Source organism: Oncorhynchus masou, chromosome 30, assembly GCF_036934945.1.
Source record: "Oncorhynchus masou masou isolate Uvic2021 chromosome 30, UVic_Omas_1.1, whole genome shotgun sequence".
NCBI lineage: Eukaryota > Metazoa > Chordata > Actinopteri > Salmoniformes > Salmonidae > Oncorhynchus > Oncorhynchus masou.
Genome location: NC_088241.1, coordinates 6547834 through 6572675, shown reverse-complemented (window position 1 = coordinate 6572675; position 24842 = coordinate 6547834). Strand labels below are relative to the sequence as shown.

The window sequence follows — 24842 nt, the reverse complement described above, 5'->3', positions numbered from 1 at the left end:
GGTAGTGTTTGGTATGGTCAGGGTACTGTCAGTGTAGTGTTTGGTAGGGTCAGGGTAGTGTCAGGGTAGTGTTTGGTACGGTCAGGGTACTGTCAGGGCACTGTTTGCTAGGGTCAGGGTAGTGTTAGGGTACTGTCAGGGCAGTGTTTGGTAGGGTCAAGGTACGGTCAGGGTACTGTCAGGGTAGTGTTTGGTAGGGTCACGGTACTGTTTGTTAGGGTTAGGATAGGGTCCGGGTAGTGTTTGGTAGGGTCAGGGTACTGTCAGGTTAGTGTTTGGTACGGATAGGATAGGGTCAGGGTACTGTTTGGTCGGGTCAGGGTAGTGTTTGGTAGGGTTTAGGATAGGGTCAGGGTACTGTTTGGTAGGTTCAGAGTAGTGTTTGGTAGTGTTTGGTAGGGTCAGGGTAGTGTTTGGTAGGGTTAGGATAGGGTCAGGGTACTGTTTGGTAGGGTTAGGGTAGTGTTTGGTAGGGTTCGGATAGGGTCAGGGTACTGTTTGGTAGGGTCAGGGTAGTGTTTGGTATGGTCAGGGTACTGTCAGGTTAGTGTTTGGTACGGATAGGATAGGGTCAGGGTACTGTTTGGTCGGGTTAGGGTAGTGTTTGGTAGGGTTTAGGATAGGGTCAGGGTAGTGTTTGATAGGGTCAGGGTAGTGTTTGATAGGGTCAGGGTACTGTTTGGTAGGTTCAGGGTAGTGTTTGGTAGTGTTTGGTAGTGTTTGGTAGGGTCAGGGTAGTGTTTGGTAGGGTCAGGGTAGTGTTGGGTAGGGTCAGGGTAGTGTTTGATAGGGTTAGGATAGGGTCAGGGTACTGTTTGGTAGGGTCAGGGTAGTGTTTGGTATGGTCAGGGTACTGTCAGTGTAGTGTTTGGTAGGGTCAGGGTAGTGTCAGGGTAGTGTTTGGTATGGTCAGGGTAGTGTCAGGGTAGTGTTTGGTACTGTCAGGGTAGTGTTTGGTACGGTCAGGGTACTGTCAGGGCACTGTTTGGTAGGGTCAAGGTACGGTCAGGGTACTGTCAGGGTAGTGTTTGGTAGGGTCACGGTACTGTTTGTTAGGGTTAGGATAGGGTCCGGGTAGTGTTTGGTAGGGTCAGGGTACTGTCAGGTTAGTGTTTGGTACGGATAGGATAGGGTCAGGGTACTGTTTGGTCGGGTCAGGGTAGTGTTTGGTAGGGTTTAGGATAGGGTCAGGGTAGTGTTTGATAGGGTCAGGGTACTGTTTGGTAGGTTCAGAGTAGTGTTTGGTAGTGTTTGGTAGGGTCAGGGTAGTGTTTGGTAGGGTTAGGATAGGGTCAGGGTACTGTTAGGATAGGGTCAGGGTACTGTTTGGTAGGGTCATGGTAGTGTTTGGTATGGTCAGGGTACTGTCAGGTTAGTGTTTGGTACGGATAGGATAGGGTCAGGGTACTGTTTGGTCGGGTTAGGGTAGTGTTTGGTAGGGTTTAGGATAGGGTCAGGGTAGTGTTTGATAGGGTCAGGGTACTGTTTGGTAGGTTCAGGGTAGTGTTTGGTAGTGTTTGGTAGTGTTTTTGTAGGGTCAGGGTAGTGTTTGGTAGGGTCAGGTAGTGTTGGGTAGGGTCAGGGTAGTGTTTGATAGGGTTAGGATAGGGTCAGGGTACTGTTTGGTAGGGTCAGGGTAGTGTTTGGTATGGTCAGGGTACTGTCAGTGTAGTGTTTGGTAGGGTCAGGGTAGTGTCAGGGTAGTGTTTGGTATGGTCAGGGTAGTGTCAGGGTAGTGTTTGGTACTGTCAGGGTAGTGTTTGGTACGGTCAGGGTACTGTCAGGGCACTGTTTGGTAGGGTCAAGGTACGGTCAGGGTACTGTCAGGGTAGTGTTTGGTAGGGTCACGGTACTGTTTGTTAGGGTTAGGATAGGGTCCGGGTAGTGTTTGGTAGGGTCAGGGTACTGTCAGGTTAGTGTTTGGTACGGATAGGATATGGTCAGGGTACTGTTTGGTCGGGTCAGGGTAGTGTTTGGTAGGGTTTAGGATAGGGTCAGGGTAGTGTTTGATAGGGTCAGGGTACTGTTTGGTAGGTTCAGAGTAGTGTTTGGTAGTGTTTGGTAGGTTCAGGGTAGTGTTTGGTAGGGTTAGGATAGGGTCAGGGTACTGTTTGGTAGGGTTAGGGTACTGTTTGGTAGGGTTAGGATAGGGTCAGGGTACTGTTTGGTAGGGTCATGGTAGTGTTTGGTATGGTCAGGGTACTGTCAGTGTAGTGTTTGGTAGGGTCAGGGTAGTGTCAGGGTAGTGTTTGGTACGGTCAGGGTACTGTCAGGGCACTGTTTGCTAGGGTCAGGGTAGTGTTAGGGTACTGTCAGGGCAGTGTTTGGTAGGGTCAAGGTACGGTCAGGGTACTGTCAGGGTAGTGTTTGGTAGGGTCACGGTACTGTTTGTTAGGGTTAGGATAGGGTCCGGGTAGTGTTTGGTAGGGTCAGGGTACTGTCAGGTTAGTGTTTGGTACGGATAGGATAGGGTCAGGGTAGTGTTTGGTCGGGTCAGGGTAGTGTTTGGTAGGGTTTAGGATAGGGTCAGGGTAGTGTTTGATAGGGTCAGGGTACTGTTTGGTAGGTTCAGGGTAGTGTTTGGTAGGGTCAGGGTAGTGTTTGGTAGGGTTAGGATAGGGTCAGGGTACTGTTTGGTCGGGTCAGGGTAGTGTTTGGTAGGGTTTAGGATAGGGTCAGGGTAGTGTTTGATAGGGTCAGGGTACTGTTTGGTAGGTTCAGGGTAGTGTTTGGTACTGTTTGGTAGGGTCAGGGTAGTGTTTGGTAGGGTTAGGATAGGGTCAGGGTACTGTGTGGTAGGGTCAGGGTAGTGTTTGTTAGGGTTAGGATAGGGTCATGGGTAGTGCTTGGTAGGGTCTGGGTAGGTCAGGGTACTGTTTGTTAGGGTCAGGGTAGTATTTGTAGGGTTAGGATAGGGTCATGGTAGTGTTTGGTAGGGTCAGGGTAGTGTTTGGTAGGGTTAGGATAGGGTCATGGTACTGTTTGGTAGGGTCAGGGTACTGTTTGGTAGGGTTAGGATAGGGTCAGGGTACTGTTTGGTAGGGTTAGGATAGGGCCAGGGTAGTGTTTGGTAGGGTTAGGATAGGGTCAGGGTAGTGTTTGGTAGTGTCAGGGTAGTGATTGGTAGGGTTAGGATAGGGTCAGGGTACTGTTTGGTAGGGTTAGGATAGGGCCAGGGTAGTGTTTGGTAGGGTTAGGATAGGGCCAGGGTAGTGTTTGGTAGGGTTAGGATAGGGTCAGGGTAGTGTTTGGTAGTGTCAGGGTAGTGATTGGTAGGGTTAGGATAAGGTCAGGGTACTGTTTGGTAGGGTCAGGGTAGTGTTTGATAGGGTTAGGATAGGGTCAGGGTAGTGTTGGGTAGGGTCAGGGTACTGTTTGGTAGGGTCAGGGTAGTGTTTGATAGGGTTAGGATAGGGTCAGGGTAGTGTTGGGTAGGGTCAGGGTAGTGTTTGGTAGGGTTAGGATATGGTCAGGGTAGTGTTGGGTAGGGTCAGGGTAGTGTTTGGTAGGGTTAGGATAGGGTCAGGGTACTGTTTGGTAGGGTCAGGGTAGTGTTTGATAGGGTTAGGATAGGGTCAGGGTAGTGTTGGGTAGGGTCAGGGTAGTGTTTGATAGGGTTAGGATAGGGTCAGGGTAGTGTTGGGTAGGGTCAGGGTAGTGTTTGGTAGGGTTAGGATAGGGTCACGGTACTGTTTGGTAGGGTCAGGGTAGTGTTTGATAGGGTTAGGATAGGGTCAGGGTAGTGTTGGGTAGGGTCAGGGTAGTGTTTGATAGGGTTAGGATAGGGTCAGGGTAGTGTTGGGTAGGGTTAGGATAGGGTCAGGGTAGTGTTGGGTAGGGTCAGGGTAGTGTTTGATAGAGTTAGGATAGGGTCAGGGTAGTGTTGGGTAGGGTCAGGGTAGTGTTTGATAGGGTTAGGATAGGGTCAGGGTAGTGTTGGGTAGGGTTAGGATAGGGTCAGGGTAGTGTTGGGTAGGGTCAGGGTAGTGTTTGATAGAGTTAGGATAGGGTCAGGGTAGTGTTGGGTAGGGTCAGGGTAGTGTTTGATAGGGTTAGGATAGGGTCAGGGTAGTGTTGGGTAGGGTTAGGATAGGGTCAGGGTAGTGTTGGGTAGGGTCAGGGTAGTGTTTATTAGGCTACTACTAACTGAAGATCTAAAGAGTGCTCCTCTTCTTACACACAAAGAAGCCTACATTTTTATCTCTCAGCTATTTGAAGCTGCAGGTTTCTAACATTATGTCCTCTCTCTTGTACTGTCTCTCTTTTAGAAACAAGGAACAGGAATTGTATGAAAACCTAGCCAAAGGAAAGAAAGATGTGAAGAAGCAGAAGTCAGAGGAGAAGAAGAGTGGCTCCGTGAGAAAAAGATAGAGGATGAGAGAGCTGTGTCCTGATGATTTAATATTGAATTTGATATTAACTTTTTATTTTAAAAGATTTATCTTAGTGTTTTTTGATATCAAGTCATAAAGTTGATGTCTGTGATATAATTAAGATTATAAAGCAATGTACTGATAGATTTGGGCCCTGGGCCGTGAACCATGGAACCATTCTGCACCCATGCAAATGGTAATGGATTTAAATGTTTGCTGACAATAAAAGCTCAGAGTAATAAGCATTAATTTCTTTCTTCATCACAAGTGTATTGTATCCATGGATGCAAAGCCTATAGAATATTCTGCAATTAATATAATAAAATGCCATAAACCACGGGATCCAGCACAGCGGGGACACACAGCCACTCTGTCATTCCAATTAAAGTTTTGGATAAGACATATCTCTATAATGAGCTATTATGTTTATAGACTAACATTGGAAACATCACTGGGCTCCCCCAGAGTCGCCGACGACCCCAAGTGGCTGCCCGGAATGAGATGAAAACTTTGAGCGAGATGAATGAACTTTCCCCCGCCTCCCTCTTCTCCTTATGTGGTACAGAACACAGTCTGCTCTCCAAACAGCGATAGTGAAGGAGAGCGAGAGAAACTTTGAACACTTTTGTGTGTGTAATGTGTACTGTTAATGTCTGATTGCTTATTTCACTTTTGTTGAATGTTTTTCACGTTTTGGCAATGTAAGCATATGTTTCCCATGCCAATAAAGCAATTGTAAATAGAGAGATGGAGAGAATGGCGTTTAATTAACGCGGAAAGGGCACATACCTACCCAGTTCCCATTTTAGGAAGAGGATTAGTGGAACAAAAGCTGTTTGCATAAAGCTCCGTAGGGAGGAGTTTACGCTTTCCGTGGGAGAGCAGAGGGAGCGAATAGGGATGTTAAAGGGTTGTGCAACGTTTGCATCAGGGAATCGATACCCGGGAATTGAAGGAGTGAAGGGAGCAGAGGACAGTCATTGTGGATACGACCGACGCTCTAAAACATTCCAGCAGCTCAATCATTCCTTTATCGAGTTGCAGTTTTGCGTAAAGCCGCATACCTTCCGAGTTACACTAGCAGACAGAAGGTTAGCTCACAGGTTGCATAAGTGTTATTATTATCAAACAATGCGGTAGTGGTGAGAGCAGTGAAAAGAGCAGAGAAAGAGAGTATCTGTAGAGAAGAGGCAACACTGTAGGTTACAGTTTTCTTTGTTGAGTTCCTCTGCAAAACTAAAGGCTAAAAGATGTCTAAACCAAATTACACAGGAACATTTCACATGGTGTCTCAAGATAACTTCGAGAACTACCTCGCAGCTTTGGGTAAGATTATATGAATCGTAATGTCTTTGTCTGTTACCACATATATTAGCTACAAATGCGTTATTGTTAAAAAGTGTCCAATTCGTGGAGTTGTAAAATGACACGTTTTAAGAGCTTACTGTACCTCTGCAACTTGCCTCCTTTCATTTTAATTTAACACGATTCATTCATTCGATTTTACTGAAATTAACATATTTTCCCCCTTTGTTTGCCTACTGCTTTGAGATTAATTTGAGGGGTAGTGACTCATCGAAAGGTTTGCCGTCTCCATTCCCAGCAGAGTGACAGATCATCATGGCGCCTTAGCCTGTAAATGACCCTGGCCACAGACAGGGGTGTGTGTGTGCCTCTCTGTGCGTGTGTGATATCTGGAAACATTAACAGGACATGTAAAAGGCCAGACACAGCTGTAGGTCAGAGATGTTGCCTCAGATACACTACCTCATTACTAGAATGGCAAGGTGTTATATTTGGTTGATTCATTCTCTCCCTCTCTCTCCATCAGATATTAATTTTGCCCTGCGGAAGATAGTGTGTATGTTGAAGCCCACTAAACAGATAGTCCACGACCCGGCCACGGGCAGTATGAAGATCCGCACACTCACCACCTTTAAGGACTTTGATATGGATTTCAAACTGGGTCAGGTCTTCACGGAGGACCTGGGACCTGTGGATGGACGAGTCTGTCAGGTGTGTGTATTTACAGTTCTACATGTATGGTTGTGTGGGTGGTCTTTGTGTTCTTCATCATGTGCTGTTTGTAAATACAGTGGCTAAATGTATTTCTGTTATCTGGTGATGTTTTCCCTTATGTTTGTCTGTTTCATGGCTTGTTCAGACATGTACAAATTCTCTCTAATTGACTTCATATAGGTGTACTTGTCATACTACTTTGCTTTGTTTGGGTGAATAGACTATTTTCCAGCTGTGTGTGTGTGTGTGTGTGTGTGTGTGTGTGTGTGTGTGTGTGTGTGTGTGTGTGTGTGTGTGTATGTGGGGTGCTATTTTGTCATGTGTGTGTACCTCCTGTTGTTTTCCTGTCATAACCACCCCCTGTTGCTGGTTTTCAGACTGCGCCAAACTGAGAGTGGTACAAGGCTGTGTGTGTGTGTGTGTGTTAACCCTGTTTTTAGACCACAGTGGGCTGGGTGGGTGATAAGCTGGTGTGTGTTCGCTCATTTTTTCTCTGTTTTTAGACCACAGTGGACTGGGAGGGTGATAAGCTGGTGTGTGTTCAGAGAGGAGAGAAGGAGGGAAGAGGATGGACACACTGGCTGGAGGGAGACAAGCTACACCTGGTGAGAATGGAGGGAGGGATGGATTAACAGAGGGGGATAAAGATTGGAAGGGAATAGGAATAGAGGTGAACACCAGAGCAAGGGAGGAAGGCCAGAGCAAGGGAGGAAAGCAGGAAAGATTTGTTGAGGAAAGAAGATGCTGGGATTGATATACCATTTTGAAAGTGGGGGATACGCAAATCAGATTTGGTAATGGAAGTTATTCACTGCTTCAGTTGTATGCGTGCACGTGTCCGTGCGTGTGTTTGTGTGAGAACAAATGAGGTCCTTCTAAAAAAAGAGGGGGTGTATGGCCCTCCAGCCTCCTTATGTGTTGCTTGTACATGGGAAAGAAATGTGTGGGGCCCGAAAAAGGAGAAAGAAACAGGAAAGCACTTAAGTCTTCAGGGTGAAGGAATGGGCAGGAACAGGAAGAATAAGGAAAGGTTATTGTTCGTTACCATTTTAATGAGCTAAATACAGACTTCAATAAGACTCTTCATAGTGAAGGGACTGGAAGGAGAATCACAAGCTTCTGTTTAGGCCTGTGCTTCAGATGGACTTTAGTTGGGCAATCTGTTTTTGCTTGTGATTACATGCAAATGCTGATTACGATTTCAAACAATCAGCATTGTTTTATTAAACAGCTCCCAAATGCTTCTAATAGAAAACAATACCTCATTGATATTTTGTTCAAATCCGAAAGAGAAGTTTGGAAATAAATACCACTGGGGATCAGGCAGTAAAGGGTGGATTTGGTGAGTAACACAAGAAGAGGTGGAGGGAGGGGCGCGAGGGGGAGTGTGATTGAGGAGGGGCGCGAGGGGAGTGTGATTGAGAGCGGGGAAGTATGTGTGTGTGTGGGGGGGGGAATAAGGAGAGAGAGAGAGAGAGGAAGAGGAGAGATAGGATTACAGAGTCCGGAGAGAAAAGAGCACAGCGTTTTTATTGTGACAGTCCATTAAGGATCTTTTCCCAAGCAGGCACTCACTCCCACACTCACCCACCCAAACTCCTCCCTCTTTTCTCTTTCTCCACCCTCTTCTCAACCTGTCCTTTTTTTGCCCTCTAGGAGATGAGAGTTGGAGATGTGGTCGCCAGGCAACTCTTCAAGAAGGCAGACTGAAACCACTGGGAAGGATCCCCTTCATCAACTCAACATTCATGATTCTCATTAGAAAAGTCTAGGACTTGGTATATAAGTGCCATAATTATACAAATATGATCATCATTGTTTTAAAACCATTACTTAATGGACAACATTTAAGATATTTTTAATTAGTGTGCTATTTCACTGTGGGAAAGATTGTCAATGATCAGTTTTGAATGTTGTCATGGTACAGTGCAGGGTGTGTAAACATTCCCAGTGTGTTTCCTCATATAGCACTACGCTAGTTCACAATGCCATTGAATGTTCCCTTTTGTGTTGAATGTGGCTGTTCTGTGTCCAAATATACCACCTGATGCTCCACACTACAAATACAGATGTTGCCTCTTTATGGTACTCATGTTCTAACTCTTCCCTTCAATGTGTATTTATGTGTACGCGGTGATTGAAAGTCCGTTCAGCGTTTTTCACTCCCATTGGTTAGGATTTGGGACTTACCCTTGGTCTGTGCCTAAAGGGCTGTTTACACAGGCAGCCCAATTCTGATCTTTAAAAAAACAAACAAATTGGTCTTTTGACCAATCCGATCAGCTCTGAAAAACATCTGATGTGGAAAGATCTGATGTTATTGGTCAAAAGACCAATGGAAAACAATATCAGACTTGGGCTGCCTGTGCGAACGCAGTCCGCAACTGATTTATCTGTAAATGCTAGCTGATAACACTAGAGGGCAGAGTAAAGCAGTTTGAAGTATGGTAGCAGCTGCTACTCCTATCCTACAGGGGGCAGCAAACAATTAATTGGTGTCCACTCTGGTGTTGTCTACATTTTAGATTCTGCACTTTGCTAAAGCGTCAACTGTTTTGACAGAATTTTCAATGCTGTGGTTAAAACATCATTGAACAGATGCTGTGATGTTAAAATGAATATCTATCTATATACATCTACTTCATCAATCTCTTTTCCACCCCTTTGATGTTCATATCAAGTAACTGACAACAGGTCGTCATTAGGGAATGTCCAGCCGCCGGGGGCTTTGAAAGTTCCTTATAAAAATGTAAAATAGAGAAGCAATGATGACATTTGACCTCCGTGGTTATACTTTATTTAAACCCTCCCCAACAGTTTTTTTTCAATGACCTAAGAAACAAAGAATGTTCATTGGATGTTTATAGTTCAGTATATTTACATTGCAGGGATAAGACTTTAAAAAAGGGATTGTATCCAGGAACCTTCAAGGAATCTGCTCAGCTGTTTTCCCATGTAGGTCTTGTTCATTGAAAAATGTAATTTAAAAAAGAAGATTTAGTTGAAAATCAGAATTAAGTCCCTTGCCACTCATCTTCCTGTGGCTCTGATAGGTAGCGGGAGGGTCTGATGTCATTTCCTCTCATTCCATTACTGTGATCCGATTGGCTGAATTGCTCTGATGTTGTCATTGTTATGGTGGCGCCATCGGCCTCAACTTCACAGTCTGATGTATAGCCGTTTACCTGAATAACAGCTGGGATACACAAGGGAAATAGTATGAGCACACAACAATAACCCTCCTCCAACCATTGTGTCCATAGAGGTAACAATACATCTGTATTTTAATGATTTGATTTAGGCTCTTGCAAATAGAGAATAGCTCATCCTGATGGTTGATTATATGGGCAGCCTCAGTTTAGATTACATTACATCTGATCCATTCTAAGTGGGGAGAGTCATCACATTATTGATCATTGGGAAGCTGCAGAACTTCTATGAGTGATGGATACGGTGTAATATAGACTAATGAAGGTTTATCACAAATAGCTACTCTACATGGAAACAGTGTGTTTTTGGTGATGCAATTTGTCAGGAGATGATTTAAAGGGTTAGTTCATCAAAATGTCAAATGTATATTGCCAAAGTTCAGCTCTATGGCGCTGAATTACGTGCTTGAAATTGAAAGGTAATTTCCAATTGAGCCGACATATACAGCATTTAGGGGAACATTGCCTTTAAATTTAAATCACTCTATAACGCTAAACCTCAGCAATATAGATTTAATCAAGTCCTTAAACCATGGTAACCAGGGTCCCATCACTCATATTGTTCTGCACTCTATGGTGCTAATGCTAACCTGTAGCTCAGTAAACAAACCCAACCTACTCTCTGGGTGTACTGAATACTTCCTTTCTTGTGCACCAGAAGAGGTACATTTGTAATTGTGGTGAACTATTCCAACTACCACTGAGGGACTTTCACCTGTGTTGATGAAGAGTGGTTCAGTGGCTTTCTGGTCCAGGCTCCAATGGCTGTTGCACTCGGTGGGGAACTTGAGCTCAGCTGGAGCGAAGGAAGGAGGTGCAGGCTCTACAGGAATTCCAGGACCACTGGAGTTGGCTACAGACAAGACAGGCAGACAGACATGAGATCACTGAGTAGCACTATCAACATTCATATACTTGCTGTATCTTATCTGACTTGTTATTGTGGGGAAGTCCAACCACCACTGGTGAAGCATTGATAAACAGGACAGTCACCAAATGTGTCAACCGGTGACGCCAGTGTACTTTACCCAACGTTTTCTTGCTATGAGTTAGCTGACTGTGAAACGTGTCATGTGGTTTTCCAATAACCGTGTCAAGCTCAACATAGAACAGGATGTGGTTTTGTCCCCAAGTCTCACAAACTCAAGAAGCTACAGTAGAAGCTTGTTTCATACCTACTATAGTTCCTGATAATGAGTGGATGTACATGGAATCTGGAGGCAGTTGTTCAGTCTAACTGGTTATTTATTTGGTGGAACCTACATTTAGTTTGATTTGAATTAAATGTGATATGATCGAAATATCAATGTCAAATAACCCTTAGAAATAACATTTCAAACAGCATTTTTCAAAAAGAGGATATGAGTTTGAGATCACGGATATCCTCTATGTGCCTACAATGTTCTCTCTACTTCCAATTTTATGCTCAGTCGTTTCTTAACAAACAGCTGTTTGTTTGAGATATTAGGCTGAAACATAAATGTTATAACCAGAAGCCAATAGCAGTGGTGTCTAGTGTCGCCCCTTATATAAGCTCCTGTAACTTTTATCTGCACTTGGACTCATATTGGTTGATGTGCTGTGCACTCAGCCCCTGATGGAGCATAAACATGAGCGATGTATGCGAGTTTCACTATAACTCATATTGTCTTTGATCTGATTAATCTCTAGAGGAAGTGGCGAGTTCCTACGTCTGACGGTGAAAAGCAATGACCTTGTTTCCTTTCATTCAATCCAAATTACGTCTAGCACCTTGACACCTAATACTTTTACAATGTGATGCATATTGTCACTGTGTAGGAGAGAAAAGACACACTAAGAGTTCTCACTGCCTCTACATCTGTCACCGGGTAAAATGTACTGTACATGATCTGAAATCTGCTGGCTGGGAAATCACACAGAGATGAAAATAGCATTTACTTAACAGTTAGTAGGCCTAACTATCAAATGGGACCAAGAGTGGTGCTTTTTGAATGACTCCCGAAGAAACAAACAAGTTGTTAATAGGTTATAATGACGTATGTACAACAGCCCTCAGATTGGAGTAGCATACAGCTGAGATGGACTTGATCAAGCAAGTTGATTTCACCTGTTGACTCGCTCATGCAATCACACACCTGTCAGTAATGATCAGAACTGCCCTGATAGGCTCGTTCACACTTCTTGTTTGTATTTAAAGCCTGTCAAGCCATTTCTCAGTTCCCCCCCTCCAGTTGTGTCTTTTAAGAGTAAGTTTGTTTCCTATTTCCTCATTTCAGATGTATTGGTTTAATAGGTTTATGCTTATCACCTTGTATGTTCTGCAACCTGCTCATGAGGTCTCTCCTTTGTCGCAGAACCCCACAAAATCCAACTTCACCATGTCCAACCACAAGTCCTCGATAAATAGGTGAACTTTGGCACTGTCTGTCATTTGCGAGTATGCCTGGTGACATCTATCCAACCAATGACCTACCTAGGTTCCTTAGCTTATTTTTCATGATCCTTCAAGTTGGAGGATGTTTACCATGTGTACTGCAGCAGATTTCCATCTACCACGGCAGAGACAGTGTTTCCACTGTAGGCAGTGTCGGAGTGATTGGTCACCCATCAACCAGACAGGACAGCATGACTTCGTCTCCATTCATCACGTCTTTGGGCTACCAACATAAACAAGCACCATTGTGGGAAATGGCGCAGCATTACACCACCTCTTCCCCCAGCTACCCATGTCTACTGAACCTGTAATGTCACCACTGTGGACCAGTCAAGACCCTCGTCTAACTCCCAACCGCACTGGACACAAAGCATCAGCTGGCAGTTGCTTTGGAGTTGTCACACGCTTCCCAAATGGAGCCTGAGTGACGCTGTTGCCGTGGCATCTCCTTCCGCTCCCCCTTGGCTCCACATCCTGCTGTGCTGTAAAGAGTGTCCACCTTTCCTGATGCCCTGGGCTTTGGCTAATCCCTGTCACAGGTTTACAACATGACCCCGCACCCGTCCAAGGGGCCAACCTGTGCTAACCCAAGGAGCCATCCTGTGCCCGCCCGAGGGTCCAACTCGCGCCCTTCAAGGGCCAACCCGCACCTGTCCAAGGGGCCTACCGTGGCCTACCAGGTACCCAGACAAGGGGTCTCACGTGAGCCTGCCCAAGAAGCCTGCCCTGCCACACCTACATCGCTCCTGACCAACAACCCTATTTTTCTGTCTTATTAAAATGTTTCATTGTAATGTCTTGGTAAATACCTCAAACTTGTTCTACAGTACAAAGAGAGTCCCTGGAATATGGTGGCAGCTCCCTCTAGCCAATGCTTGCATCAAATCCACGATGAGGAGTGAACAAATACACACTATTTGGGTGTTGGCAGTGATGATATACACACCTGGCATGTATGATTGATCCTTGGCCCTCCAATAGATGTAGATCAAGATTATGATGAGGAGTGAGGTCACCACTAGTCCCGCCCACAGACTGGTAGGTAGTATCCAATGACACCCTGAGGGACAGGGGGAGGGGGTGAGATGTAAAGAGACAGGGAGAGAGACAGTGGGACAAAGAGAGAGCGGGTGAGTGACAGAGGGAGAGGGACAGAAAGAGAGAGAGAGGTTTGTTTTGATTGATCCTAACTTCCAGCAAATCTATATATGAGGCACTATTTGAACCATTTCTGAGGGAGAATGCAATGTGCTCTAATCTTGTTTACAGTATTAGATGTACATTTATTATGTCAAATCATTCAATGAAGAGAGAAAGAGGGGAGGTGGAAGAAATATGTCAAATGTCATACCATCTAGATTTCTATATATTTTATACTACTGTGCAATAAAAGGAGATCCTATTAGACCTACGAGATATGAAGGCACCACACACAGCATCGGTAGTCTCAGTCCCAGCACTTTTCACCTCCTTCCCTAGGTCCCCACACCTGAGAGAGAGAGGAAAGAAAGTGATTGTGAAACAGTTAACAGTTAACCCCACTGTCCCACAATTGTAGAAAAATGTCAAACGTTTCGTGCCAACCAAATGCACCTACTGAGTTGACGTTCGATAAAAATCAGAGCCACTTTGTGTGAAGGGTTCTGACCTGGTGTGTAATTTGCAGTTTGTGGTGGCATCGTTGATGCTGTTATAGGTCCCAGGTTGGCACGGGGCACAGACTGTGTCATTCTGGGGGTTGGCTGGGGGGTTTAGGAACAAGTGTCAGACATGTCAGCTGCTCAAAGTAAAGTACATCCAGCAGATTATACAAGCACAGTAATAAGATGTTTTGTACTGACAAAGGCCCACAGTGGTTTAAACATTGACTCTGAGTGCATCTTATTAGACTACAGACTCTGATTTCTTGTCAGGTGTCTTTTCAATACCAGCCTTTGTATCTCCAACTCATGATCAGCTCATCAGAGGCAATGGTCTGTCATATTAGAACAGGGTATAGAGGTGAGGAGGCTGCTGAGGGGAGAACTGCCCTTAACAATGTCTGGAACGGAGCAAATGGAATGGCATCAAACCATCATTCCTCTGACTCCGCTGCAGCCATTATCACGAGCATGTCCTCCCTAATTAAGGTGCCACCAACCTCCTGTGGGGTAGAGGTGAGGAGGCAGTTCTCACCTTGATTCACGACACCTGAACCCGGAGGGCACAGGGTCACAGGTAGGCAGTGTTCACATCCATCGTCTGTACAGTAGTGACCTGTCTTACACACACATTGCCTGTCACTACTGGCTTCACACTCCCTCGATACCTTCTGGTTACTGCCTGAGAGAGGGAGAGCGAGACGGAGAGAAGAGAAGGGAGAGAAAGAGTGGGAGAGAGGATGGTAGAGGGAGATGGAGAGAAGAGAAGGGAGAGAAAGAGTGGGAGAGAGGATGGGAGATGGAGAGAAGAGAAGGGAGAGAAAGAGTGGGAGAGAGGACGGTAGAGGGAGAGGGAGACGGAGAGAAGAGAAGGGAGAGAAAGAGTGGGAGAGAGGACGGTAGAGGGAGAGGGAGACGGAGAGAAGAGAAGGGAGAGAAAGAGTGGGAGAGAGGATGGTAGAGGGAGATGGAGACGGAGAGAAGAGAAGGGAGAGAGAGTAGGAGAGAGGACGGTAGAGGGAGAGAGAGACAGAGAGAAGAAAAGGGAGAGAAAGAGTGGGAGAGAGGACGGTAGAGGGAGATGGAGAGAAGAGAAGGGAGAGAAAGAGTGGGAGAGAGGATGGTAGAGGGAGGGGGAGACAGAGAGAAGAGAAGGGAGAGAAAGAGTGGGAGAGAGGATGGTAGAGGGAGACAGAGAGAAGGGAGAGAAAGAGTGGGAGAGAGGATGGTAGAGGGAGAGGGAGACGGAGAGAAGAGAAGGGAGAGAAAGAGTGGGAGAGAGGATGGTAGAGGGAGAGGGAGACGGAGAGAAGAGAAGGGAGAGAAAGAGTGGGAGAGAGGACGGGAGAGGGAGACAGAGAGAAGAGAAGGGAGAGAAAGAGTGGGAGAGAGGACGGTAGAGGGAGAGGGAGACAGAGAGAAGAGAAGGGAGAGAAAGAGTGGGAGAGAGGATGGTAGAGGGAGATGGAGAGAAGAGAAGGGAGAGAAAGAGTGGGAGAGAGGACGGTAGAGGGAGAGGGAGATGGAGAGAAGAGAAGGGAGAGAAAGAGTGGGAGAGAGGACGGTAGAGGGAGAGGGAGACGGAGAGAAGAGAAGGGAGAGAAAGAGTGGGAGAGAGGATGGTAGAGGGAGAGGGAGACGGAGAGAAGAGAAGGGAGAGAGAGTGGGAGAGAGGACGGTAGAGGGAGAGAGAGACAGAGAGAAGAAAAGGGAGAGAAAGAGTGGGAGAGAGGACGGTAGAGGGAGATGGAGAGAAGAGAAGGGAGAGAAAGAGTGGGAGAGAGGATGGTAGAGGGAGAGGGAGACGGAGAGAAGAGAAGGGAGAGAAAGAGTGGGAGAGAGGATGGTAGAGGGAGACAGAGAGAAGGGAGAGAAAGAGTGGGAGAGAGGATGGTAGAGGGAGAGGGAGACGGAGAGAAGAGAAGGGAGAGAAAGAGTGGGAGAGAGGATGGTAGAGGGAGAGGGAGACGGAGAGAAGAGAAGGGAGAGAAAGAGTGGGAGAGAGGACGGGAGAGGGAGAGGGAGACGGAGAGAAGAGAAGGGAGAGAAAGAGTGGGAGAGAGGACGGTAGAGGGAGAGGGAGACAGAGAGAAGAGAAGGGAGAGAAAGAGTGGGAGAGAGGACGGTAGAGGGAGAGGGAGACAGAGAGAAGAGAAGGGAGAGAAAGAGTGGGAGAGAGGACGGTAGAGGGAGAGGGAGACAGAGAGAAGAGAAGGGAGAGAAAGAGTGGGAGAGAGGACGGTAGAGGGAGAGGGAGACGGAGAGAAGAGAAGGGGGAGAAAGAGTGGGAGAGAGGACGGTAGAGGGAGAGGGAGACGGAGAGAAGAGAAGGGAGAGAAAGAGTGGGAGAGAGGACGGTAGAGGGAGAGGGAGACGGAGAGAAGATAAGGGAGAGAAAGAGTGGGAGAGAGGACGGTAGAGGGAGAGGGAGACGGAGAGAAGAGAAGGGAGAGAAAGAGTGGGAGAGAGGACGGTAGAGGGAGATGGAGAGAAGAGAAGGGAGAGAAAGAGTGGGAGAGAGGACGGTAGAGGGAGACGGAGAGAAGAGAAGGGAGAGAAAGAGTGGGAGAGAGGACGGGAGAGGGAGACGGAGAGAAGAGAAGGGAGAGAAAGAGTGGGAGAGAGGACGGTAGAGGGAGAGGGAGACAGAGAGAAGAGAAGGGAGAGAAAGAGTGGGAGAGAGGATGGTAGAGGGAGAGGGAGACAGAGAGAAGAGAAGGGAGAGAAAGAGTGGGAGAGAGGACGGTAGAGGGAGAAGCGGACACAGAGAGAAGAGAAGGGAGAGAAAGAGTGGGAGAGAGGACGGTAGAGGGAGAGGGAGACGGAGAGAAGAGAAGGGAGAGAAAGAGTGGGAGAGAGGATGGTAGAGGGAGAGTTGGGGTATTGAGTGTGAGAGGCAAAAAAAGATGAAATGAGGTGAAAATAATGAAAAGTTCAAGAGAGATGAGAAGAGATGTGGGATAGAGAGAGGGGATGGAAAGATGAGGAGAGAAGTGGGATAGAGAGAGGGGATGGAAAGATGAGGAGAGAAGTGGGATAGAGAGAGGGAATGTAAAGATGAGGAGATAGGTGGGATAGAGAGAGGGGATGGAAAGTGATAGAGAGAGAAAGATAGGAGGGTTGGGGGAGTGAGCGAGAGAAAGAGAGAATGAGAGAGAGAAAATGAGAGAGGGAATGAGAGAGAGCAGGGGTGGGGGAGAGAGAGAGAGAATGCGAGAGAATGAGAGAGAGAGAGAGAGAGAGGGAGAGAATGAGAGAGAGAGCAGGGTGGGAGAGAGAGAGAGAGGGAGTGAGAGAGAGCGAGAATGAGAGAGAGAGTAAGAGAGAGAGCAGGGTGGGAGAGAGAGAGAGAGGGAGTGAGAGAGAGCAGGGTGGGGGAGAGAGAGAGGGAGTGAGAGAGAGCAGGGGGTGGAGATAGAGATTGAGATAGAGAGAGAGAAAGAGAGAGAGAGAGAGAGAGAGAGAGAGAAAGAGAGAGAGAGAGAGAGTGGATGAGTCGGATCAAAAATGAATGATTTTAAGGAGACAGGAGAACAATGAGTAGAACCATCAGAATAAGGAGGAGGAAGTGACAGAGGGAGGAGGGAGGAAGGAGGGGGGACTTACTGGATTGGCAGAGCCTACAGGGTAGACATTTTTTCAAGAAGTTTAATTCAGCAGTGTAGTATCCACGTTGACAGGTCCCACACACTGTTTTTGTAGACTTGCCACAGTCGGTGCGAACATACTGTCCTGGAGTGAGGTTGGAATGAGAGAATGACAGAGAAATGTGATCATCCATACCCCCACATACAGGCCACCGTATTATACTGTCCATAGTAATGTGTTCATCACAGGAGGTTGGTGGCATCTTAATTGGGGAGGACGGGCTCGTGGTAATGGCTGGAGCAGAATGGTTTCAACAACATCAAACAAACGTTTTCCATGTGTTTGATGCCATTCCATCCGTGCCGCTCCAGACGTTATTATGAGCCGTCCTCCCCACAGAGCAGCAGCCTCCTGTGTGTTCATGTAGTGTTGTGGAGATAAAGGGACTGTTGTGTTCCCTCTATACTGCAGTTCATCATTTGATAATATAGTATAATATGTATATGTGGCACATGTATAACACTGGTCTTTCAGACATCTTGCTCCAACAGCCATCTGAACAACAGAAACACACCAGTAGTCACAGACCTTTACGACAACAGAAACACACCAGTAGTCACTGACCTTTATGACAACAGAAACACACCAGTAGTCACAGACCTTTACGACAACAGAAACACACCAGTAGTCACAGACCTTTACGACAACAGAAACACACCAGTAGTCACAGACCTTTATGACAACAGAAACACACCAGTAGTCACTGACCTTTACGACAACAGAAACACACCAGTAGTCACAGACCTTTACGACAACAGAAACACACCAGTAGTCACTGACCTTTACGACAACAGAAACACACCAGTAGTCACTGACCTTTACGACAACAGAAACACACCAGTAGTCACTGACCTTTACGACAACAGAAACACACCAGTAGTCACTGACCTTTACGACAACAGAAACACACCAGTAGTCACAGACCTTTACGACAACAGAAACACACCAGTAGTCACTGACCTTTACGACAACAGAAACACACCAGTAGTCACTGACCTTTACGACAACAGAAACACACCAGTAGTCACTGACCTTTACGACAACAGAAACACACCAGTAGTCACAGACCTTTACGACAACAGAAACACACCAGTAGTCACAGACCTTTATGACAACAGAAACACACCAGTAGTCACTGACCTTTACGACAACAGAAACACACCAGTAGTCACTGACCTTTACGACAACAGAAACACACCAGTAGTCACTGACCTTTACGACAACAGAAACACACCAGTAGTCACAGACCTTTACGACAACAGAAACACACCAGTAGTCACAGACCTTTATGACAACAGAAACACACCAGTAGTCACTGACCTTTACGACAACAGAAACACACCAGTAGTCACTGACCTTTACGACAACAGAAACACACCAGTAGTCACTGACCTTTACGACAACAGAAACACACCAGTAGTCACTGACCTTTACGACAACAGAAACACACCAGTAGTCACTGACCTTTATGACAACAGAAACACACCAGTAGTCACAGACCTTTATGACAACAGAAACACACCAGTAGTCACAGACCTTTATGACAACAGAAACACACCAGTAGTCACTGACCTTTACGACAACAGAAACACACCAGTAGTCACTGACCTTTATGACAACAGAAACACACCAGTAGTCACAGACCTTTACGACAACAGAAACACACCAGTAGTCACTGACCTTTACGACAACAGAAACACACCAGTAGTCACTGACCTTTATGACAACAGAAACACACCAGTAGCCACTGACCTTTACGACAACGCTCACAGCACATTTCCACCCCAGAAGCATCATGAAGGTATTCCTCAGTTTTGCATCCCAATCCAGTCATCTCTAGTACATTTGATAATAGTCTCTTTGTGGTCTCAGTTGAATGTATATCCTTTCACACTCCGCCTCTCTGTCTCCAGCTCTCTCTCCTTGTTCTCTATCACTATTTCTGACTTTGACTTCTTTCTTCCGCTGAAGTATCACTCACTCTTTGTCTTCTCCTCCGCTGTGTCCTCCGTCCTCTCAGTGACAATATAGAGCTGCTTCCTCTCCTCTCTCACCCACCTCTTTCCCCCTCGCTTGTCCTCCACAGCGGAAAGCCCCGATGCCCCTCATCTGCCCTGTGCGTCTCTCTCTCTCCTCCCTTTCCTTCCTGCCCCCCCTCTCTGGCACAAGGTGCACTGTTCTGGACCGTGTAAACTAGTTGTAGAGAGGAGGATTCTAGAGGCTGCTTTTGGCACTGTCTCCAGATCAGTATGTCCAGATGTGGCACACAATACACACCAACACAATAAGATACTTCTCCTGACCATTCCAGCCCTTCCTGTCACTCTCTCTCCCTTTATTCATTTGCTGAACCTTTGTCCTGATAGTGTTGTAATGCTGCTGATCTGAGAGATGTGTTCATATGATGAGTAGATGAAGACAGAAATATATATCCCTGACTCTCTCTTTCTTCCTTCTTCTCTCTCCCTAACTCTCTATACACTGTCCCTTTCTCTGTCAATTCAATTCAAAGTTTTTTTTGGCATGGAAAACATTTTTACATTGCCAAAGCAAGTGGAAAAGATAATAAACAAAAGTGAAATAAACAATCAAAAATTAACAGTAAAGTTCTCTCTGTCAACGTTGAATAGACGTTGAATTGACGTCTGTGCCCAGTGGGAGGGGTTAGAGGAAGAGAGTTAAAGTGAAATAGCAAGGAAAGAGAAAGACAGTGAGTGTTTATTTGCTGAGGCAGAAGTGATCACTTCCTCACCATGTTAGGAGTGAGGTATGTAATGATTTTTCATAATTTCTTATCAAACAGAATATAAACACAAATATAATATGTAAGCTCATCTTCCTGCATTTATACAGCACTGATATTTATTAAAACAAGAAACACATTTTAAGTGACGACCTTATGCAACGATCGTGATTTAGTTTCCTTCTTGGGATATGTGGTGTAATTTTCTTCTTCCTCAATGGATGTGATTGTGTGAAATGAACCCTGCATTTGTTAATGAGGGCTAATATTATAATATATGTAATATCTGAACTGATATTCACATGCATCTCTCACCCTTATTCTTTCTGTTTGTCTGATTGTTTCTCTCTCTATTTGTTTACATTATTGATTCTCTCTTTTTCTTCATACTTTCCTTCTCTCTCGGTGTCTCTTTGTTAATCTTCTTGTTCTCCTCTTTGACTTTGTCCCATCTTTCTCTCTGTATCTCACCCCCTTTTTGACCCCCGTCTCTTGCTCTCTCTTCTCCCCCGTCTGTCTTCATCCCCCCTCTTTATCTGTCTTTATTCCCCCTTCTCTCTCTCTGTCTTCGTCCTCTCCCCCCTCTCTCTATCTGTCTTCATCCCCCTCTCTCTCTCTGTCTTCGTCCTCTCCCCCCTCTCTCTATCTGTCTTCACCCTCTTCCTCTTCCCCCTCTCTCTCTGTCTTTGTCCTCTCCCCCTCTCTCTCTCGGTCTTCATCCCCCCTCTCTCTCTCTGTCTTTGTACTCTCCCCCCTCTCTCTCTTTGTCCTCTCCCCCTCTGTCTTTGTCCTCTCCCCCCTCTCTCTCTCTGTCTTTGTCCTCTTCCCCCTCTCTATCTGTCTTCGTCCTCCCCCTCTCTCTGTCTTTGTCCTCACCCCCTCTCTCTCTGTCTTTGTCCTCTCCCCCTCTCTCTCTCTCTGACTTCGTCCTCTCCCCCCTCTCTCTCTCTCTGACTTCGTCCTCTCCCCCTCTCTCTATCTGTCTTCATCCCCCTCTCTCTCTCTGTCTTCGTCCTCTCCCCCTCTCTCTCTCTGTCTTCATCCTCTTCCTCTTCCCCCTCTCTCTCTGTCTTTGTCCTCTCCCCCTCTCTCTCTCGGTCTTCATCCCCCTCTCTCTCTCTGTCTTTGTCCTCTCCCCCTCTCTCTCTTTGTCCTCTCCCCCTCTCTCTCTCTGTCTTTGTCCTCTTCCCCCTCTCTCTGTCTTCGTCCTCCCCCTCTCTCTGTCTTTGTCCTCTCCCCCTCTCTCTCTGTCTTCACCCCCCCTCTCTCTGTCTTTGTCCTCTCCCCCTCTCTGACTTCGTCCTCTCCCCCTCTCTCTCTGTCTTCGTCCTTGCCCCCTCGCTCTCTCTGTCTTTGTTCTCTCCCCCTCTCTCTCTCTATCTTCGTCCTCCCCCCCCTCTGTCTTCATCCTCTCATCCCTCTCTCTTTCTGTCTTTATCCAACCCTCTTTCTGTTTTCGTCCTCCCCCAGCCTCGGTCTGTTCCTCCTGCCCCTCTGTGCCATGTCGATGCTCTCGGGGTGGGTGGAGTCTCCAAGCTATCCCCGTGGTTACCCACCTGATGCCAGTCTGAACTGGAGCAGGTGTGCCCCTCACGGCCACACCCTCGCCCTCAGGCTGACACACCTGGACATGGAGGACAGTCACGACTGCGAGAACGACGCCCTGGAGGTCAGTGTGAATGGTTAAAAGTAATTATTTATATACACACTATATGACTGATAGGAGGTGCTGTTTTGAAGCCTCCATCTTGGCACTCCCCCCCCCAGTGTAAAAAATGTTTTGGAAGCTATAGAAATACATTTATTATTTTCTACATTTGCTTTTGCCATGCTTATTTTAATGTAGTCAACTTAATGCATACTTTTAAATTATATTATGTGAACTAAACATAAAACATTTTCCTTAAAGCATACTTAAATACATTAAATACATTTTGTCCTTGAAACACCATAGAATTCTATTCATTCATATGGAGGACTGCTTAGCTTCAAATCCTCTGATTGGCCAATACATAGCATGAACAATCCATTGATTAAAGTCATGTGTCACTGACTCAAGGATGACACTTTTACTGTAATCTAACATACATTGAGATATGGCAAAATGTTGTCTATTATTACTGTTATTGGGGTGGGAATGGGAGGGATATTAGATGTCACAATTAGAAATCCTAAGGTGTCCATGTGTTTTTTAAAGATGGGACAAAAGTTCTCTCTCCTCTCATCCTTCTGTTAGATCTTTGCAGATGGAAAGCAGATAGCCCTTCAATGTGGTGAAATGTCGTTTGAGGACCTTGATTCTACCGTCAATCCCTCACTCCTTTCCTCTGTGGAGGGCTGCCTCTCTCTCTCGTTCCGCTCTGACTACTCCAACACCAAGAGACACACTGGTTTCAGAGGGTTCTACATGCTGCAAGGTGAGGAGGAGAAAGGGAGCATTGGTTCATAAAGCATTGCTGTATTTCTCTTAGACTATGATGAAATTGTATTTTGTTGTTGTTGTTGCATTACGTCATGTGACCAATGAACCTTAGTCAGACATATGTTGTCTTCTGACAGACTTTGATGAGTGTGAGGAGGACCCAGATAACGGGTGTACCCAGTTCTGCCACAACTACATTGGAGGATACCTCTGCTCCTGTCGCCTTGGTTACCACCTGGACACTGACGGACACACCTGCACAGGTATAGAGGAGAGAGACGAGGTAGAGAGGGAGAGAGAGACCAGGTGAGAGAGAGAAAGAAAAGGAGAGACAGACAAGAGAGCGAGAGAACACTGTATATATACATAACATGACATTTGTAATGTCTTTATTCTTTTGGAACTTCTATGAGTGTAATGTTTACTGTTCATTTTGATTATTTATTTCACTTTGGTTTATTATCTACTTCACTTGCTTTGGCAATAAAGCCCCTTGAATTGAGAGAGCGAGACAGAGAGATGGGAAGGGACAGGGAAAGAGGAAGTGAAAGACAGAATGAACAGAGGAGAGCAAGAAGGAGGAGCACGAAGGGGAAATGAAAACAAAGAGAGAATGATGAAGAATGAAGTATTATGATGGTGATGTTGCAAATTGTGTTAATAACGACAAAGATGCGATGGCGTTACTACTTGTTGCTCGTACAGCTACCGACTCCATGATACAACACCATCCCTCTTTGATAATAATGATGATGATGACTTTGAGGGTCATGTTATTGATCATACGCCTCTACCACAGTGAGTTGCACTGAGGACCTGTCCGGCTCGCTGCGTGGTGTGATATCCAGTCCCTCTCGGCCCGGCCCGTATGCTGAGCATGCCCACTGCTCCTACATCCTGTCAGTAGAGGACAACCTGGAGCTGCTTCTACACTTCACTGGGGAGTTTGATGTGGAGCAGGGGCCAGACGGACAGTGTGTGGACACACTCATGGTGAGTAGCTGTAGCCTATAAATAGGGCCTAGAGTTTTTCTTAGGTCATGTGGTCAAGAAAAACTCTGCTGATTCTCACTATTACTATGTGTAAGTTCTGTGAAATTCCTACATTATGCTGTGCACCCTCCCATGAAGGTGACCAATTCCTCTAACTAGATTTGAACTTGACATATGCTGTGAGAGTAACCCCCTCAGCCTTGTAGTTTTTAAAATGTTTTTAAAACGTTTTCAATGCACACAAACGTAGCGCAATGGTCTAGAGTAAAAACTTCATAAAAGGCATCTGGTAGCTAAAGTGGCCGTCACCTTCACATCGAATAGGAGAACATTAAACCAATCAACTACATTTCAATGTCACTGAATATGCTTCAACAACAATGTCCCTCTCTCACCTTGTACTCTTACAGTATTCCTGATACAGTACATATCCTGTTTTCCCGATACATCATATTCTGTTGTTTTCAGGTTGAGACTTCCTCTGGGACTCAGGGGCCATTCTGTGGCGGTGTGCCTCCCCCCCCTCCCCTCCGCACTGGGTCACACCACGCCCGCATTCTCTTCAACTCTGATGGACAGGGCTCCAACAATGGCTTCACTATCCACTACAAAACCACAAGTAGGGTCATGTACGCTTTTAGGAAACTACTCATTATATGAATCCATGAAATAATATGCACACAATAACTGAAAAAGGACAACTTTTATACATAAAGAAGCACATTCCTGGATTAAATCATGTAACATACATACCCTTTAGCAGACGCTTTTATTCTAAGTGACCTACAGTCATGCAGACATTTCACGTATGGAAGCGCCAAGCTCTACAAAGGAGCTACAAGGGACCACACTGTACAGTGCCTTCGGAAAGTATTCAACCCCCTTGACTTATTTTTTTTAACCTTTATTTTACTCGGCAAGTCAGTTAAGAAAAAAAACTTATTTTCAATGGCGGCCTAGGAACAGTGGGTTAACTGCCTGTTCAGATTTGTACCTTGTCAGCTCGGGGATTCGAACTTGCAACCTTTCAGTTACTAGTCCAACGCTCTAACCACTTGGCTACCCTGCCGCCCCGCACTTAAAACATTTATAATTTTGTTACAAAGTGAAATTAAAATGGATTTAATTGTCATTTGAAGAAAAATGTGGGTACATCTCTAAGAGCTTTGCACACCTGGATTAAACAATATTTGCCAATCGTTCTTGATTAAATTCTCCAATCTCTGTCAAGTTGGTTGTTGATCATTGTTAGACAGCCATTTTCAAGTGTTGCCATATATTTTACAGCCAATTGAATTGTATGTGTGGGGTACAGAGATGGGGTAGTCGACCGCTATTACTGCACACAAAGTGAGTCCAGGCAACTTATTATGTGTATT

The 24842-nt window shown here is 45.9% G+C and overlaps 4 protein-coding genes across 12 annotated transcripts in view; 3 read left to right on the top strand and 1 right to left on the bottom strand.

Moving 5' to 3' along the window:
* The window catches only part of LOC135521903 (tyrosine-protein phosphatase non-receptor type 6-like), a 67905-nt gene extending 61610 nt beyond the window's left edge, over positions 1–6295 (top strand). For 8 of the 9 annotated variants that reach the window (XM_064947700.1, XM_064947709.1, XM_064947708.1 and 5 more), the window contains one exon: positions 4269–5117. In XM_064947700.1, the coding sequence (XP_064803772.1) occupies positions 4269–4371 (103 nt within the window). In that variant the 3' untranslated portion in view covers positions 4372–5117. Of the gene's footprint in view, positions 1–4268; positions 5118–6204 lie in introns of those variants that run through there. The other variant, XM_064947707.1, reaches the window with a different exon arrangement.
* On the top strand, positions 5252–8492 carry LOC135521934 (retinol-binding protein 1-like). Its single transcript, XM_064947754.1, has 4 exons — positions 5252–5699; positions 6205–6389; positions 6896–6997; positions 8049–8492. The coding sequence occupies exons 1-4, from the start codon at positions 5624–5626 to the stop codon at positions 8100–8102; spliced, it is 417 nt and encodes a 138-aa protein (XP_064803826.1). The 5' UTR covers positions 5252–5623; the 3' UTR covers positions 8103–8492.
* A 680-nt stretch (positions 8493–9172) lies between these two features.
* LOC135521923 (tumor necrosis factor receptor superfamily member 5-like) lies at positions 9173–19646 on the bottom strand. Its single transcript, XM_064947739.1, has 8 exons — positions 19058–19646; positions 17264–17389; positions 14193–14339; positions 13666–13759; positions 13430–13506; positions 12964–13077; positions 10317–10454; positions 9173–9588 (listed from the first exon to the last, which is right to left on the bottom strand). Exons 1-8 carry the CDS (start codon positions 19137–19139, stop codon positions 9407–9409), a joined length of 960 nt encoding a protein of 319 aa, XP_064803811.1. The 5' UTR covers positions 19140–19646; the 3' UTR covers positions 9173–9406.
* Positions 19647–19963: 317 nt separating this feature from the next.
* Positions 19964–24842, top strand: part of LOC135523017 (uncharacterized) — a 34948-nt gene continuing 30069 nt past the window's right edge. The window contains exons 1-6 of the mRNA XM_064949745.1: positions 19964–20072; positions 21519–21717; positions 22285–22465; positions 22608–22733; positions 23270–23463; positions 23932–24082. Coding sequence (XP_064805817.1) covers positions 20059–20072; positions 21519–21717; positions 22285–22465; positions 22608–22733; positions 23270–23463; positions 23932–24082 — 865 coding nt within the window. The 5' untranslated portion in view covers positions 19964–20058. The remainder of the gene's footprint in view (positions 20073–21518; positions 21718–22284; positions 22466–22607; positions 22734–23269; positions 23464–23931; positions 24083–24842) is intronic.

Coding starts and splice junctions, on each gene's coding strand:
- LOC135521923 (XM_064947739.1), bottom strand. CDS start 19,139: ATGACTGGATTGGGATGCAAAACTGAGGAATACCTTCATGATGCTTCT. Junction 14,340..17,263: donor CTGTAGGCTCTGCCAATCCA/GTAAGTCCCCCC, acceptor TCCCTCTCTCAG/GCAGTAACCAGAAGGTATCG. Junction 13,760..14,192: donor TTCAGGTGTCGTGAATCAAG/GTGAGAACTGCC, acceptor TAAACCCCCCAG/CCAACCCCCAGAATGACACA.
- LOC135521934 (XM_064947754.1), top strand. CDS start 5,624: ATGTCTAAACCAAATTACACAGGAACATTTCACATGGTGTCTCAAGAT. Junction 5,700..6,204: donor GAACTACCTCGCAGCTTTGG/GTAAGATTATAT, acceptor TCTCTCCATCAG/ATATTAATTTTGCCCTGCGG. Junction 6,390..6,895: donor TGGATGGACGAGTCTGTCAG/GTGTGTGTATTT, acceptor CTCTGTTTTTAG/ACCACAGTGGACTGGGAGGG.